The sequence below is a fragment of the Mobula birostris genome, chromosome X (assembly GCF_030028105.1).
Source record: "Mobula birostris isolate sMobBir1 chromosome X, sMobBir1.hap1, whole genome shotgun sequence".
Classification (NCBI taxonomy): domain Eukaryota; kingdom Metazoa; phylum Chordata; class Chondrichthyes; order Myliobatiformes; family Myliobatidae; genus Mobula; species Mobula birostris.
The window spans coordinates 62,165,159-62,183,298 of NC_092402.1; the positions used below are offsets into that span (position 1 = coordinate 62,165,159).

Sequence of the window (18,140 nt, forward strand, 5' to 3'; positions counted from 1 at the left end):
CTATGCAACACATTGATAGCCTGTATTCATTTGGACGTGGCCATTTGCTTTTCTACCAACATTACTGTTGCACCATCAATGCAGGGTGTATCTTCAAATGAGATGACACAATCGCACAATGATAGCCTACTTCAGTTTGAGCAGTAATGATCCAGTCGCACAATGTGATTTGGTGCCACTGTTTATTTGGAGCAATCTTAGACCCTGGTGCTGTGGCACTGTATCCCATTGGAAGTCCAAGCACCCTGCATCCTCATCCATCTACAACCTCAATGATCTTGACTAAATTTCTCAGCATTATTTCCCATTCATGAAACCATGTTGACCCTTTCCAGTCATATTGATTTTCCAAATATCCTGTTACTCTTCATTTTCCAAGGAAAATTCAACTTTTTCCCCCAACAAGAGATGTCTGTTTTCTCCCTTCCTGCACCCCTCTCCATTCTGAATAATGGTTTCCTAACCCACTGCTGCCTTCCCAGATTCTCAACCAATGTAGCCATTGTCTACATAGTAATTAACTTTAAACTCAAGTTCTAAATTCAAAGTAAATTTATTATCAAAGTACGTGTATGTCTCCATATGCAACCTTGAGATTTATTTTCTTGCATGCATTCACAGTAGAACAAAGAAATACAATAGAATGAATGAAAAACTACACACAAAAACTGACAAATAACTAATGTGCAACAAAGACAAACTGCAAATAAAAAAAATTAAGTAAATAAATAATAATACTTTGTAGAGTCCTTGAAAGTGAGTCCATAGCACCGCAGATGACTTTTAAAGTAATTTTTACAACTTTGAAATGGAATTGTTGAAGGAAAACACATAATGTAAATGTTTGTAAATTACAGATCACTCTAATTCTTACTCTAATCATTTGCAGCAAATTTCTACAAGCTGGCAGGACTTGCTGATGCTTTGCTCTGTGGAAATGGCTCAGATGCTGGGTAAGTTTTATTTTCTGTATGCCCTTTAATTATTCTGCTCTGCTTTGTTCCTGAATAAATGATGCTCTCATCAATGGTACTTAAAATCCTGTTCAGCTGCTTGGTGTAGCAAAGAATTAGAAATCAAAAGGGCCAAAATTTGACCTCTTGACTTTGCTCAATAACTGATTTCAGCTGGGCGAACACTGGGCTCTTGCATTTGGCCTGCTTGACATCACATTGGAGAGGCAGTGAATTAACTAAGATGTCTATTATAAGTTGTCTGGTGTTCGAATGTATGTGGAGGTAGTGCTGACAGAATCACTTATTTGCACACTCACCCTTTTTCCCCGCTTGAATAGCCACTTGGATCAAGTACCTGTAATCTGCTGTGTCTGTCTGAGTGCATTTTAGCGTGTAAGTGCCTCCAGGATGCTTAAGGAAGGAAAATAAGCAACAGAAAACCTGACACACACAAGATTAAGAAAAAAATTAAACTAAATTTCCTCTCTGAAATATTATAAAAATGACTTGACGTTTGGGTTGTCCGTTCATAAAAACTTGCTAACACAAATTTGCAGTTTATTGCCTATAACCTGACGTCTTAAAATTAACTTCTTTCTTCCTTTGATTATTGTTCAGTGAATAAAACCATTGAGTTTTATTTATTGATAATTAGATCAAATGTTTAAAAATCCTTTGATCATGCACTGGCTTTGTCTTTCGTTTTTTTTCAATTTCTTCCTCTTGCACTTGCCTGGGGTTTTTTCTTTAATGAGGCATAGCCGCAAGTTTTCACTTTATTTGAGGTGAACAATTATGGAAGCTCTGTCACAAACTATTTGACCCAAACATTACATTTGGGCCCCATTTTAGCATTCCAAGCTCATAATTTTGATTGAAAGCTTATGAAATGCTAAACCAAGTTTCTGACCGTTCTAATGGTCACGGTGGACATTGAAGGTCCTGTAACATGGTTCAAAGAGCAGCAGCAATTTGCCCTGGTGAGTATTTCTTTCTCAACTAACAGCTCATTTTAAAAAAAGATCAAACCCCTTACTGTCTGTATCTTTGTTCATAAATGGCAGCCCTGTAATAGCTGTGATGATAATTTTCCATCAACAGCAGTCCCATGCTGCCTCTGAAAAGGAAAATCTATTGCCTTGTTATTGTCGTACATTAGCAAAGCATCGCTGCTGCATCTTTTTTAGAAAAGGGGTGAAGAGACAAGTTTCATCTTGAATCCTGATGAATATTACTTGTCTACAGTTACTATCTAATTTTTCCATTTTTTTAAAAACTATTGGCAATGATTTCTACCTTTTTGTACCCAATTCCAAGTAGCTGTTTATATGAATTTTTGACATTACACTATATATTTGGCAGTAAAATATATAATGAATCTCTATTTGCAAAGATTTGCTTCACAATTTTGTTCAGATGATTTTGTTTATTGAACAGGCATTGAGGAAAGAATCAATATATTGGTTGGACTATGTGTACCTGTGTTTGATTTAAGTATGGTTAACAACGGGCACCTAGATCTTGTTTTAACAAGCTGAAGATATCCCAGCCTGGTTTACAGCCAATCTTATACTGTTTGTACTTAAACATAGGGTGGTCTGACACCCAGTTAGTCAGCACAGTGCTGCTGCTTCTGAGCTAACGACCAAGGTTGAACACTGACCTCCAGTGCTGTTTTGTGTGGAGTTTACATGTACTTCTTGTGACTGTTGCACTAAGTGGCTACATAATTTTGTCTCATTATGTGCATGCCCTTTGCACCTGTAACCTTCTCTTACTTTGACAAACTCAGTTTCTCTCTCTCTCTCAGCTCTGAAGGGCCTTTGACCTAAAATGTCACCTGTTTCCCTTTTCGCAGACAGTGCCTGTCCTGCTGAGGTTTCTCAGCGTTTTCCGTTTTTACTCCCACGCCCCAAAGATACTTGAGTTAATTGGCTCTAAATAGTCCCCAGTGCAGGTGGATGGTAAAATTGTGGGGGAGGATGGGATTTGAGGAAAATTAGTGGGGAAGGGAATTGCTTTGTGAGATCATGGGTCGAATATTATCCTTCTGTGCTGCATCGAAATAATTTGTGCAAAGAAAGCTTTGGAAACCGCAGTGTGATAATCTGCTGCTGATGAATTGGAGAAGGGGAATAGCACTGTGGGAGCTATTGCATTATATGAAGGCTGCCAATGGGCTTTGGTTTAATATGTCGTCACAAAGCATTTCAAGTGCAGCACTCCCTCCATTGCATCGGAGTGTTAGCACGGATAGTGCTCTGATCTCTAGAATACACTGAGCCCAAGCCTCCTCACTGCGAGTCTTACTGTCCATGGTATGCATTAACAGCTTGGGGGATATGAACATTGAAGGTGTGATTGGTTGGTCTGCAGATGATGCAGCAGTTGGTGTTTACTGGTGAGGATGAATGTAGGTTACAGGATATATACAGGCTGTCTGTAATCAATGTGAGTAGTCACTATTTGGCTGAGGTACTTTATATACTTTACACTTTATTGTCACCAAACAATTGATACTAGAACGTACAATCATCATAGTGATATTTGATTCTGCGCTTCCTGCTCCCTGGATTACAACTCGATAGTAAATATTAAAAATTTAAATTATAAATCATAAATAGAAAATAGAAAAGGGCAGGTAAGGTAGTGCAAAAAACCAAGAGGCAGGTCCGGATATTTGGAGGGACGGCCCAGATCCGGGTCAGGATCCGTTCAGCAGTCTTATCACAGTTGGAAAGGAGCTGTTCCCAAATTTGGCCGTATGAGTCTTCAAGCTCCTGAGCCTTCTCCCGGAGGGAAGAGGGACGAAAAGTGTGTTGGCTGGGTGGGTTGAGTCCTTGATTATCCTGGCAGCACTGCTCCGACAACGTGCGGTGTAAAGTGAGTCCAAGGACGGAAGATTGGTTTGTGTGATGTGCTGTACCATGTTCACGATCTTCTGCAGCTTCTTCCAGTCTTAGACAGGACAACTTCCATACCAGGTTGTGATGCACCCTAGAAGAATGCTTTCTATGGTGGCATGGGGTTTAAAAAGAGCTTGGAGTCTTTTGGGAATTTTCAGTGGGTTGCAATCATAACAGTCTCTTAGGCTCTCGGCAAAGGGCAATAAAAAGAAGTGAGTTGTAAAAGTGGAGCTGCCATGGTGGGAGCGGACAATGTTTGAATGTTCGGGTGTTGGTTCAACAGGCTTGGGTGAGAATAGGTGGAGGATCTAAGATTCCAGTAAGTTCTTTTTTTTTTTCTCTCTCTCTTTTTGTCAGCACAGCTAGTGTGGTGAGAATGGGTCCAGGGTTATAGGTACGTTCTTTGTGTGAGATGTGGGAATGCTGGGAGACTTCCAGTCTTCCTGATAACGACATCTGCACAAAGTGCATCAAGATCAAGCTGCTGCTCCTTCGAGACAACGTTAAGGAACTGGACCTGCAGCTCAATGAGCCTCGGCTCATATGCGAGGACGAGGAGGCCATAGATGAGGACGATAGAGGTAGTCGCCCCGCAGTTGCAGGGGGCGAGTACCAGGATGACTGTCGAGAGGGAAAGGGAATAGGCAGCTGGTGCAGAGTGCCCCTGTGACTGTTCCCTTCAATCATAAATATAGCGCTTTGGATACTATTTTGGGGGGTGAGGGGGGGTGGAATGACTCACTAGGGGAAAGCTGCAGCGAACACTGAGTGTGGCTCCGTACCTCAGAAAGGAAGGGGGCAGGGAGAAGAGGAGTGCAGTAGTGATAGGGGATTCCATGTTCAACCCTCCCACCAGGGCTGGTACACCAACATGGCTCACTAGCTGACTCTGCTAACAGTGGTGAGAAGGCCATCTTTCATAAGTAATACATGCCTAGGGTCGGTATGATTTGTGGGGTTCAACCGAACAGGAATGTTGGGACCTTCCAATTAACAGAACCTTGATTTGATTGAATGCTGTGTAAATACTGCCCCTACACAGTTACAGGTAGCCCAGAAATGACTACACCAGCATAAAATTATAAAGAAAGAATAACAAATTTTCAACTTTATCTAACAGTTAACAGAAAAAGAAAGATAAAAGGGCCCATTACAGTTAAACCAGTCTAAGTGTGCACCGGAACGTTGGAGCTCGTTTCTGTTGTAGCTGGGAGTATCGCTTTACTCATGGTGCTCAATTCTCCTCACCAACCACAGGTAAAACTTCCCTTCTTGGAATCCACCTCGCAAAGCAATAGGGTCGCCCCTTCAGATGGGATCATCTAGGTGTCTTTCCTGGTGCTCTTCTCCCCGCACCTCCTGCCAAAAGACCCCAAATCAAACTTCTGTCCTTCAGAAAGTTCTTCCCGCACAACTCTCGAAAATGTTCCATACCATCCCAATTCTGATTGTCTGGCACAACATTCTGAAGTTGGACAACATGGCTTCTTAGCTTTAGCCAAAGTCAAAACAATCATACTGGTAGGACACGCTACTTTTACATAAAGATACCTCATGGCATAGTAGTAAAAATCTTAATCAGGGCATTACACATAGTCAAAGGAGAAAACAGGAGATCACGTGGATGCAAAAGAGACACTCGCATGATGGTATGTTGCCTCCCAGATGCCAGGATCAGGGATGTCTCAGATCGGATCCACAGCGTTCTAGAGGGGGAGGGTGAGCAGCTGGAAGTCATGGTACATATTGGTACCAATGACAGAGGTAGGAAAAGTGAGGAGGTCCTAAACAGAGACTATAAGGAGTTGGGTAGAAAGCTGAAAAGCAGACCTCCAGGGTAGTAATCTCCGGATTGATGGATGTGCCATATGCCAGTGATAGGATGATTTGGCAGATGAATGAGTGGCTGAAAAATTGGTGCAGGGGCCAGGGTTTCAGATTTCTGGATCATTGGGATCCCTTCTGGGGAAGGTATGACCTGTACAAAAAGGATGGGTTGCATCTGAAGCTGATGGGGACCAATATCCTTGTGGGTAGTTTGCTAGAGCTGTTGGAGAGGGTTTAAACTAATCTGGCAGGTGATAGGAACTGGAGTGGATAGGGTTGAGGATGGGCCAGTTGGTATACAAGTGGATGCAGCGTGCAGTGAGACCATCAGGAGGGACAGGCAGATGATAGGGTAAAACTGCAGTCAGTGGGATGAGTTGAAGTGTAACATGAGGGCAAAACCAGAAAGGGTGATGAAGACAGGACTGAGCAGGCCAAGCAGCATCTATGGAAAAGAGTAAACCGTCCCGGACCACCACAATTATCCGTGAGTCCTCGACTGCATTTTAACATTGGACTCCTTGAAGAGTGATGGAGCTACAGTCATTCCTGTGTTGTGCTGACGTGCTCATTCAAGCAGCCAACTTGAAGAATTCACTTCCAATAACATCGCACTTGATGCCTCTGCCTCACGGCTCCAGAGATGCAGGTTCAACCCTGACCTCGGGTGTTGCTTGTGTGAAGTTTGCACGTTCTCCCTGTGACCATTTGGGGTTTGCCTGGTTGCTCCAGTTTCTTCCCACATCCCAAAGATCTGTGGGGTTGGTAGGTTTGTAAGTTGCTTTCTGATGTTAGCAAGTCAGGGTTTTTGTAAATGAGATTGCTTAAAGAACCAATGCCAGTAAATCGGCCAATTGGCATTATTCTTTGTCAAAAGGGAACAATTTGAGGGGAATAAACTAGCTTCAAGGAATTAAGGTAATTATGTATTTAGATTGTTTTAATTATGATTGAATCCATTCAATTATTTTTGTTTTATTAACTTTACATTTTTTAATATTCTGGTTAAATTATGATTATTGATTGTCTTTGCATGTTCGGAATGCTAGCAATGTTTGGCTTTTCGAATTACTTACTTGCTGAGCCATGGACAAGGCCAGCTGGCTACTAGTTTTCTCTGTTCTGCTACTTGACGCATCATGCTGTACAAATGTGATTGGTTTTAAGCAAGCAATCCCTGCTGTGACATGGGAACTTGCCACTGTTCTTGTCCTGGATCTGAACAGATTTGAGAGGCTTGAAAAAGATGAGTGAGACTTTAACGGTGAGTGCACTGCAGAATGTGAACTGATGTCGCAAGTGAACTCCTGGAAAAGTGTGCTGCTGATTCGCAGCACACTGGTCACTGGGAGTGGTGTCTTCTGCTACCTTGCTTTCATGCAGTGTAATTCATTGTCTGGGGAGGACATTACTGTGGACTTTGGCATGTTTGCCCCTCTGTTACTCCCTTGACAGAGAAAACTCGTTAGCTGCGGCAGCAAGATTGTTAACTTTCACTGAGCACTCCATTTTAAGGCACAACCGGAAATCAATTGGTAGCAGTATTTGCAAACCAAATTCAATGTCTTCAGATGGATGTTGGTTCAAGCTGCATTTGTAGACTGCACCAGACTATAAAATTGTGCATTCCTGTTCGAATATATCATCTAGGACCAATCAATTTTCCAGTTGAGCATCACTGTGTACGGTTGTTCCTACCTGTGCTTTTGCTAGCTCTAAGCTACATTCAGTAACTACATTATTAGGTACTTCCTCTACCTAATAAAGTGGCCACTGAGTGTATGTTCATGGTCTTCTGCTGTTGTAGCCCATCCACTTCAAGGTTTAACGTTTTGTGTGTTCAGAGATGCTCTTCTGCACACCACTGTTCTAACGTGGTTATTTGAGTTACTGTCACCCTCCCTCCTGTTAACTTGAACCAGTCTGGCCATTCTTCTCTGACCTCTCTTAATAACAAGGCATTTTCACCCACAGAACTACCACTCACTGGATGTTTTTTTTGTTTTTCGCACCAGTTTATGTTAAGTTCCAGAGATTGTGCATGAAAATCCCAGGAGATCAGCAGCGTCTGGGATACTTAAACCAACAATCATTCCATAGTCAGAGTCGCTTAGAACACATTTCTTCCCCCTTCTGATATTTGGTCTGAATAACAATTGGACCTCTTGACCATGTCTGCATGTTCTTATGCATTGAATTGCTGTCACATGAATGGCTGATTAGATAATTGCATTAATGAGCAGGTGTACAGGTGAGCCTAATAAAGTGGATACTGAGTGCATTCTTCCAATAATCTCCCATTGGTGCCCTCTTTGATTTGAATTAAGGTGGAATAAGATACAGAAATTCATATTGGAACCCAATTTTTTAAATTGGGTTCTTTCGGGTTCCTTGCTTTGCAACCACCTGTAAGCAAACAAGTCTCGAGGTTGTGCGATTTATGCATTCTTTGATAATAAATGCACTTGGAAGCTTCATCTCTCTCCTGATTGATGTACACTCTCTCCATATATTAATACTAGACTGGGTGCCACTAACTTTGCCATCAGTTCCAATCATATTTCTGTCCTCAAGTCATTGAAGCTAAATTAACATCTGGAAATCCATGCATGAGCTCCAGTATATTTTGATAGAGATTGAAAAAGAAAAGATTCAAGGGAAGAGGGAATTGCTTTGATATTAAATTTTTTCGCTATGGTTTAATGATCTTCCTGAACAGTGTAGCAGTCTCCAGGGTCCAAGTGGCATATTCCTCTGAATTTGTATGTTTGTGCAGGTATTTGTGTTTTGTAGCAATTTTGTTTTAATTTTTAATCATTTTAGTTGATTGTTGACTGACTTTCCGTGTCAGGGATGCTTTAGGACAGGTATTTATTGCACCATCTGAGGCCTTGCCTTTTACAGAGACCAAGCCACTGGACCCGGTGCCAAGGGCTAGCAAGATGGGCTATTGGCATCTGGCCCAGGTAAGCGCAGGCCAAGTTTCCAGGCCAACATAGTGGTACTGCACAATCTGGTCCATTGAAGTCCATCTTCAAACCTACCCTGATGTTATCTAGAGCCAGGAGAGCTCGACCTTCACTAGGAGAGCATGTACATGTCATTGTAAGAGCCCAATGCAAGTTGTTCTTGCATTGGTCCCAGCATATCCTCGGTTCTCAATTGCATACTGTTGTGTTGTGGTTGTACAAGACATTGAAATATTGTGTTCAGTTTTGGTCATCCTCCTACACAAAAGATGTGATTAAGCTGGAAAGAGTGCAGAGGAGATGTACGAGGAAGTTGGGAGAACTCAAGGGACTGAGTTACAGGGAGTTTTAGCAAGCCAGGACCTCTGAAAGAAGCGTATAAGTCACAAGGGGCACAGATTCAGTGAATGTATAGTCTTGTTTCCAGGGCTGCAGAACCAAGGGCATAGCTTTAAGGTAAGATAGGAGAAATTCGAAAAGTACCGCAAGGGACAACTTTTTCACCCAGAGGTTGATCCATATATGGAATGAGCTGCCAGAGGAAGTGAATTGGAAAGGTACATTAATAACATTTAAAAGGTAATTGGACAGTTACAGAGATAAGAAGGATTAGGCCAAACATGGACAAGTAGGTGTAGCTTAGATGGAAATCTAGGTTGGCGTGGACCAGCTGGAAGAAGGGCCTGTTTCTGTGCTGTGTGACTCTATGACCTGACTGGTATTCCAGTACTGCACTTTTGGTATTTTACTGCATGTGATGTATTGTATAACAGGAAAGAATGTCCAATTATACAAGTTGCAAGAAAAAAAAGTTTAAGTGCACTCAAGATTTGAAGAAGTTCAACATAATAGGTTTTTGGGTACAAAGGGAATCAAATAGTATTGAGAAAAAGTCAAACCAGAACAGCCATGATGCAATTGAATTGCGGGGCTGATTCGAAGGATCAAACAGCCTCTTCCCTAAAGAACACAGAATAGTACAGCACAGGAGCAGACCCCTCAGACTATTGTCTGTGCAAGAGTGAAATCAAATTAAACTCATCCCTTCTGCCTGCATCCAACACATATCCCTGCATTGCTTGCATACTCCTATTCCTATCTGAAGTTGGCCTCTTTAACACCTCTACTATTTCTGTTTCTACTACCACCACGGGCAGTGTAAATCTTACTATATTATATCCGCTCCAATTTGCCTACCGTCACAAGTGGTCCACAGCAGATGCCATTTCATTGGCGCTTCACTCAACACTAGAACATCTGGACAGCAAAGATGCATACAACAGGATGCTTTTTATCGAGGACAGCTCAGCATTCAATGCTATCATACCCTCAAAACTAATCAATAAGCTTCAAGGTTTTGGCCTCAATACCTCCTTGAGCAATCTGATTCTCAATTTCCTCACTTGCAGGTTGTTCAGATTGGCAGCAATAATCTCCTCCATGATCTCCATCAGCACAAGTACACCACAAAGGCCAAATAAAAGGTGGTGACAAATCAGCACATAGGAGGGAGATTGAAAATCTGGTGGAATGGTGCCACAACAGCAACAACCTCTTACTCAATGCCAGCAAGACCAACGAGCTTATTATTGACCTCAGGAGGAGGAAACCAGAGGCTGATGAACCAGTGCTCATAGGTCAGCAACTTTAAATTCCTCAGTGTTATTATTTTGGAGGACCTGTCCTAGGTCCCACACGTAAGTGCAATTACGAAGAAAGCATAGCAACATCTCTACTTCCATAGAAGTTTTCGAAGATTTGGCATGACATCTGAAACTTGGACAATTTCTATAGATGTGTGGTGGAGCGTGTATTGACTGCCTGTATCAGGGAAACACCGATGCCCTTGAACAGAAAATGCTACGAAAACTAAAGGATACGACCCAGTAAAGTCCTCCCCACCATTGAGCACATCTACATGCATTGTTGTCGCAGGAAAGCAGCATCCGTCATCAGGGACCCCCACCATCCAGGTCATGCTCTCTTGCTGCTGCCATCAGGAAGAAGGCGCAAGAGCCTCAGGACTGACACAACCAGGTTCAGCAACAGTTATTACCCCTCAGCCATCAGGCTCTTGAACCAAAGCCCATCATTGAAATGTTCCCACAACCTATGAACTCACTTTCAAGGACTCTTCACCTCATATTCTCGATATTTATTGCTTATTATTATTATTGTTCCTTTTTTACTTTTTTTTTGTATTTGCAGTTTATTGACTTTTGCACACTGGTTGGCTGCCCTGTTGATTCTCTTATGGCTATTGGGTTTATTGAGTATACCTGCAAGAAAATGAATCTCAGGGTTGTATAGAGTAACATGTCTGTACTTTGAGAATAAAATACTTTAAACTTTAGTTGAAGGAATAAATACCCATATACTGAATTTCACTGACATTAGGGAATAGGTAACTGTGGGAAACGTACGGGCAGTAAAATTGCCATGGGGCAACAGATCAAGTGGCCTTAACCAAGGCAGAGGGTTGTCAGAGTGTCAAGTGCAAGGCCATCCATTTTGGAACCGAGATATGAGAGTACATTCCCCAAAAAAAGAGAAATTTGACATAGCCACACATCTACCAGAATGATATTGTTGGATCCTGATGCTTTCGTGGTTCAAAGGTTATTCTGAAGACAAGAATGAGGAATAAAACTTATTTCTAAGCAATTTTATAAATTGTTGCAAGAATGAACAAAGAAAAGTCTTGTACTCGCACTAATGATGACAAGAATTCCAGTGGTAACAACTAACCAGAAAATAGCCAGATTCAAGTGGCCTATCAACTGCAGCAGAAAACTAAAAAGCTTCTAGAAAAACCCGGAAGCAACTATACCGTAATTACTAGAAAATTCACTGAACGTGAATATAGGTGATTATATAGAAGTACAAGCAAGCATAGGAAAGTTAACTTACAAGAAAAGTAGAAGAAAAATAAGAATTCTACACTCTAATCCAATAATATCGACTAATGGGCTTAAGTTATGAGTGCAAGTTGGATAGATCAACGATGCATTCCTCTGTTAAATATCTTAATACGGAAGATAAATACAAAACTTTAGGGGCATCCTGAACAAAAAGGGGCCATAGACTTAAAATTGGAGCCTGACTGTTCAGTGGTGCTGTCAGAAATCACCACACACAAAGGGCAGAGAAATTTGCTGCTGAAGCTGGCTTTAAATCAAGTTCAATATCGACCTTGACTTTTGTTATGCATGAATATGGGGACGGATGCAAGTTGGATAACTGGAATTATGATATGGAATCACTCAGTCTTCAGTGGCAGAACAAGCTCAAGGAGCTGAATAGCTTCCTCTTGTTCCCCGGATGTCTGGAAATCAGCAAAATAGTATAGTTGTGCAAGGGGAGGGAAATAGAGCAGATTTTACTCTCCATATGTTAGCAGAAAGGTGTCATGCAGAAGGAGACAGTTCTCCTACAGGAGCAGTGAAATGGACGGGGGGAAATTTGTCTCGCTGTAGGATCAATGAGGTGCTCCTGCACTTCTTCCCCCCTCCCATTGTGCAGAACACCGAATACAAGGCAGGGATTATCTCTTCTGATTTGGACTCTGTTTGGGTATAGTTGGTAGAACAGTCTGTATGCCAGCTGCCTCCTCCGCTATTATCTACCCAATCCCCTGAGCTGTGGCCTGGAGTGACGCTGTCGCCTCTTATGAGAGCACCAACCAGTTCACTTCTTGAAATGGCTTCGCAGGCAGTGCCCTCGACGTGGCCAGAGGCCAGCCATTTCAGACTTCTTGTACAATGGGTGTGGCACCAGAACATCATGACCAGGAGCTTCTTGTGGGATGTTGAGCTGATTCAGGATATGGAGCAGCCAGAAAGCAACCACGCACGGGACTCTCATGTAGCAAAATGGGAAAGGAAACACCGCTGGAGGAGCTCAGCAGGTCGGGCGGTATCCGTGGAAGCAAAGAGATGGCCAACATTTTGGGTCACTTTGCCTCCTCTAAGTTCATCAAGCAGTTTGTGTTTTTTTTTTTGCTCCGTCTGCAGTCTCTTGTCTCCATTTTGTTGTCTCACCATTCTGTATCTGCAGTGTGATTCTCAGTTGGCGTCAGTGCCAAGATGCCACTCTCCTGGCTGAATTGACATTACATCATTGCTTGGTGAGTAGGAAGCCTGGACAAGTTCTCTGATGCTTCACTGGGCAGCAATTGGAGATGAGCTGCTAATGCTATCTAGGCTAATCTGGTGATACACGTAAATCATTGTCACCTTGGCCTCCATGAAGGGAGCAGTCCAGACACGAGTGTAGCTTAAAGGTTGACCTGCAGGGTACTTCACGTCTCTGGTGATGGCTTTGAAGTACCCGAGGCAGTAAATATCCTGGTCACATGAATCTGAAGACACTCTAGGAACAAGCTGTTCATTAAGTACAGAAATGCCCATTATCTCTTCTGTTAAGATCCCTAACCCCCTCTGTCAGTGCTTGTAGTTGTCAATTATTCCTTAATCATGGAAGCTAGAATTTGCAGTTTTCAGGAACCATAAGCCAGCCTTGGTTTTGGGAAGATGGAAAGAAAAAGCTATTCCCAGTTTTCCAAATAATACCATCCAGATTAATTAGTGTTTGGAGGGACTATTTTCAATGTCAGACAATTTTGCGGCCTCATTATTCTCTATGTCCTGAAGTAGTCAACTGTATCTTGCTGACCCACTCTCAGCTATTATTGGTGCACCAATGAGATTGCTATGTGCACCCAGATATTTCCTGACTTCCCCAGGTTTAAGAATACCTTTTTTTTTAAACTGTATATGTATGTCTTATTTTGGAAAACGTTTGAACTTCCTAATAATTTCTCAAGCTTTCAGTATAAGGGGAGGTGCAACGAGACCTGGGTGTCATTATACACCAGTCATTGAAAGTGGGCATGCAGGTACAGCAGGCGGTGAAAAAGGCCAATGTTATGCTGGCATTTATAGCGAGAGGATTCGAGTACAGGAGCAGGGAGGTACTACTGCAGTTGTACAAGGCCTTGGTGAGACCACACCTGGAGTATTGTGTGCAGTTTTGGTCCCCTAATCTGAGGAAAGACATTCTTGCCATAGAGGGAGTACAAAGAAGGTTCACCAGATTGATTCCTCGGATGGCAGGACTTTCATATGATGAAAGACTGGATCGACTAGGCTTATACTCTCTGGGATTTAGAAGATTGAGGGGGGACCTTATTGAAACGTATAAAATTCTAAAGGGATTGGACAGGCTAGATGTAGGAAGATTGTTCCCGATGTTGGGGAAGTCCTGAATGAGGGGTCACAGTTTGAGGATAAAGGGGAAGCCTTTTAGGACCGAGATGAGGAAAAACTTCTTCACACAGAGAGTGGTGAATCTGTGGAATTCTCTGCCAGAGGAAACAGTTGAGGCCAGTTCATTGGCTATATTTAAGAGGGAGTTAGATATGGCCCTTGTGGCTAAAGGGATCAGGAGGTATGGAGAGAAGGCAGGTACAGGGTTCTGAGTTGGATGATCAGCCATGATCGTACTGAATGGCGGTGCAGGCTCGAAGGGCCGAATGGCCTACTCCTGCACCTATTTTCTATGTTTTCTAAAAGAGTGCTGCTTAGCAGTGACACAACGAAAGTGCCCATTGTGAGTATTTCCGTGGCTAAAGTGATGCACCAGACAGTCCTTCTGAGATCTTACACACCTTTTGAGCTGCCTGCTCAAGACTCCTGGTGTCCCATTAAATGACGAGCAAAGGACATAGTGTGAAATGCTTCGAATTCTGCTGAGATTGTTGGATGATAATAGTTGTGTGGAACTTGGAGCCTCAATCTTCGTCAGTCCAGGAAAATATGTGCAATGTATGTGGTTTATACCTATTCAATGATCTTTGGCTTTCAGAGTACTTTATTGTAAGTTGCCTTGAATTATTTGAAACAGGGTGAACATTTAAGACTGTCGATAAAGCAAAACCATTTAGTCATTGAATAGGTTAACCAGAAACGGAGGGTGAAATATCTTTTGAACTTCCAAAGTGGGCTGCGAGTGCATTGCCCTCATAACTATAGGAAAAGACTTATCCACTATTTTTAATTTTTAAGCTGCTTAATATTAATTGCACTCAGCTGTTTCTGGCAAATGGGTCTGGCTCCCAGAATGAGATTGGATTGCGGTTTGGTTTCGGCTCTTTGATTGGAAAGATAATACGGTTCAGGCTGGAATCTGGTTGTCAGTGGAGGTCAGATTCTTTTATATGTTGAGCATTTTGTTAACTTAATCAAATATTAAAAGATTATCAGTGCAAAGCCTGCACATTTCCAAACTATAAATGAGAAAGAGAGTGAATGTGCTATGACACAAATGTTTAGTTGAAGCGTAGGAAATGCTGGCTGATATCTTTTCCACAACAGAAACCATATTATGGACCTGAGGGTATTCCTGCGTTTTATCCCATTCCCAGCCAACCCACTGTCAATAAATAACGCAGGGCTTGGCAACTGATCAAGAAAGGTGCTGTTGCTGGTCTATACCAGGCAAATTAATTCACAAATTAAGTTTCCTTCACTTGCCTGTTCTGACACTTTAAAATGTACTTTCACACTCTCCTTGCATTGTGTTGTGATTTACGCAGCCAGTAATTTTAAGTAATGCTATTTCTGTGTAAGGGTGGCAGAGTATGAAATGTTCCATGGTGGTGTTTTGCAATGAAAGTTCCAAGTTTTGCAGCAACAGGGACCATCTTGTTGATGCTGAACACTATCAGCGGTTTGAATGTTAACTTTATATATTTTGATTATCATTCATTTGTTACGTTCCAAAGAATTCTGGTGCTAAGCAGGTGTCAAGCATTCTTCACTGGGGGAAAGTGTATCCAGATTACATTTGCTTTTTGTTCTCTGGAGCAAAAAACCCATGACTTGCATCTTCTCATTAGTTACATATCTGGTACATATCCATCATCTACCAGATTCCCACTCAGTTGTTTAATACTAGGGAGTATTAAATACCCCTTCTAACAATTTCCTCCACTGAGTTTGCATCAGTATATTGAGCAAGATGAATTTAGATCAACAAGAAAAAAATCTACTGATGCTGGAAATCTAACTAATACACACAAGATGCTGAAGGAACTCAGCAGGCCAGGCAGCATCTATGGAAAAGAGTAAACAGTCGATGTTTCAGTCCGAGACCCTTCATCAGGACTGGAAAATTCTGGAGAAGGGTCTCGGCCTGATATATTGACTGGTTTCTCTTTTCCAAAGGTGCTGCCTGGCCTGCTGAGTTCCTCCAACATTTTGTGTATATGAATTTAGAGCAACCTGCTTTATTCTGAGAGAAAGATTTATTATGTGAGTTGTGTTTAACAAAGTAAAAATCAAACCATTAATCTTGTCTGGATTTACTATCTTCAGTATTCCAAAGTCTGCACAAGTCACCTTTTCCACTAAATCTGGTACACACAGAATCCAGGGTGAGTTAGCCAACTGGATTAAAAAAAATTGTCTTGCTGGTAGAATCAAAGATTAGCCATGGAGGGTTGTTTCTCAGATTGGAGGCTAATGACCAGCAGGGTGCTGCAGGGATCAGTGCTGAGTCCGCTGTTGTTTATCGTATTTATATTGATGACTTGAATGAGAATGCAGGTAACAGGATGATCCAGTTTGCAAATGACACTGAGATTGGTGGTGTGGTAGATAAAGTTGTCCAAGATTACAATAGGATCAGAATCAACTGGAAAGTGGACAAAGGAATGGCAGATGGAAGTTAGCTCAGACAACTTTGAAGTGATGGATTTTGGGAAGTTAAACACAGTGGGTGGCAGGGCCCCGGGGAATGTTGTAGAAGAGAGACATGAGGTAATAAGTACATACTGTAGTTCCATGAAAATGGCAACATAGGTAAACAGGGTGGTGAAGAAGACATGCAGTATGATTGGCTGTGGCACTGAGTGCAAAGATTGGACGCCATGTTGAAATTGTACAAAATAGTGGTGATCCTGCACTTGCAATATAGTGTGCAGTTCTGGTAGTCCCCTTGTAGGAAGGATGCTAAAGAAGTTACAGAAAATATGCACTAGGATGTTTCTGAGACTGGAAGACTTGAGATATAAGGAGAGGCTGGATAGGCTGGGCCTGTTTTCCCCGGAGTGTAGGAGGCTGCTAGCTGATCTTCTAGAGGTTTATAAAAATCATGAGCGGCATAGATAGGGTGGATAGTCACAGTGTTTGTCCCAAGAGATGAGTCTAAAACTAGATGGTATAGGTTTAAGGAGAGAAGGGAAACATTTAAAGGGGATCTGAGGAGAATTTTCTTTCCACACAGATGGTGATGGGTACATGGATCAAGCTGCAAGAATTGGTCGATGACCCCTGTTGACAAGTACATGTATAGGAAAGGTTAGAGGGATGTGGGTCAAACACATGCGAATGAGGTTATCTTAGATATTTTTGTTGGCATGGACAAGTTGGGCCAACGTGCTCGTTTCCCTGCTGTATGACTCTATGGTGAAGAAAGGGGAGGGGGGTAGGGGAAATAAATTGGGCAATTCCCTGCTCTGCATTTCCAAGTAGCTGATTTAGTAATTGTATTGGAAGTGATCCTGAAATAATTATACTGTTCTCTATTAAAGTAATAGAATATGATATAACAGAGGAAATGGGGAAGAAGTGTTGCACCATGATTTGTTGAAGTCAGTGATGTTTTATCTCTATCTTTGGAAATTTTAGGTTTACCTTTGATTTTAAAAAATGTATATTTGTGTTAATACAAAATGTAACCTTGCACAAAGTTCTGTTGTTAGAAATGAGTATCATACTTGCCTGATTTCTTTCTTCTAGTCAATGTCCTGAAGGATACATGTGCATGAAGGCAGGAAGAAATCCTAACTATGGGTACACCAGCTTCGATACATTCGGCTGGGCTTTTCTGGCCTTGTTTCGACTCATGACCCAAGACTACTGGGAAAATTTGTACCAGTTGGTAAGTAAGGAGATGTTGTATTTTTTTTAAATATTACATTTTTTAAACCAATGTATCCATTTGAATTTGGTAGACAATCTGAATGTTTCAAAAAAAAACAATGTTTTTATTGACAATGATTATTCCAAAAGAAATAGTTCTGAGCAAAAGTTTAAGTGAAAAGTTGGGCTTGGGTTTGTTGACTTTCCAAGTGAGGAGCCAGCAGGACAAACCTACAATACTCTGTGTATCTTTGGAAACAGGATATTTGCCAAGGAACTGGAAGGCAACAGATGGTACAGTACTGTTCAAGAAAGGGGATAAATCTTAAAATATGTAGATTGGTTACTGCCCTCTCAACTCTGAATAAACATTCAGCTCACAATATAACATTTGATGAAATTTAAAAGTGCAGAACTAAATAGATGCAATCAGTATGAATTTATAAAGAGCAGATTGTGCTTTGTTAATTGACTTTTTGGAGAATGAGTTGTTGAAGTGAATCAGAATGATGTGCACATGACATTTTAAGCACTTGAAGTCACAAGTAGGAGATCTGA

At 41.7% G+C, this 18,140-nt stretch overlaps 1 protein-coding gene across 1 annotated transcript in view; it reads left to right on the forward strand.

The window, feature by feature from the left end:
* The window catches only part of LOC140191801 (sodium channel protein type 8 subunit alpha-like), a 248,703-nt gene that overhangs the window by 91,172 nt on the left and 139,391 nt on the right, over positions 1-18,140 (forward strand). The window contains exons 7-8 of the mRNA XM_072249577.1: positions 890-953; positions 17,460-17,601. Coding sequence (XP_072105678.1) covers positions 890-953; positions 17,460-17,601 — 206 coding nt within the window. The remainder of the gene's footprint in view (positions 1-889; positions 954-17,459; positions 17,602-18,140) is intronic.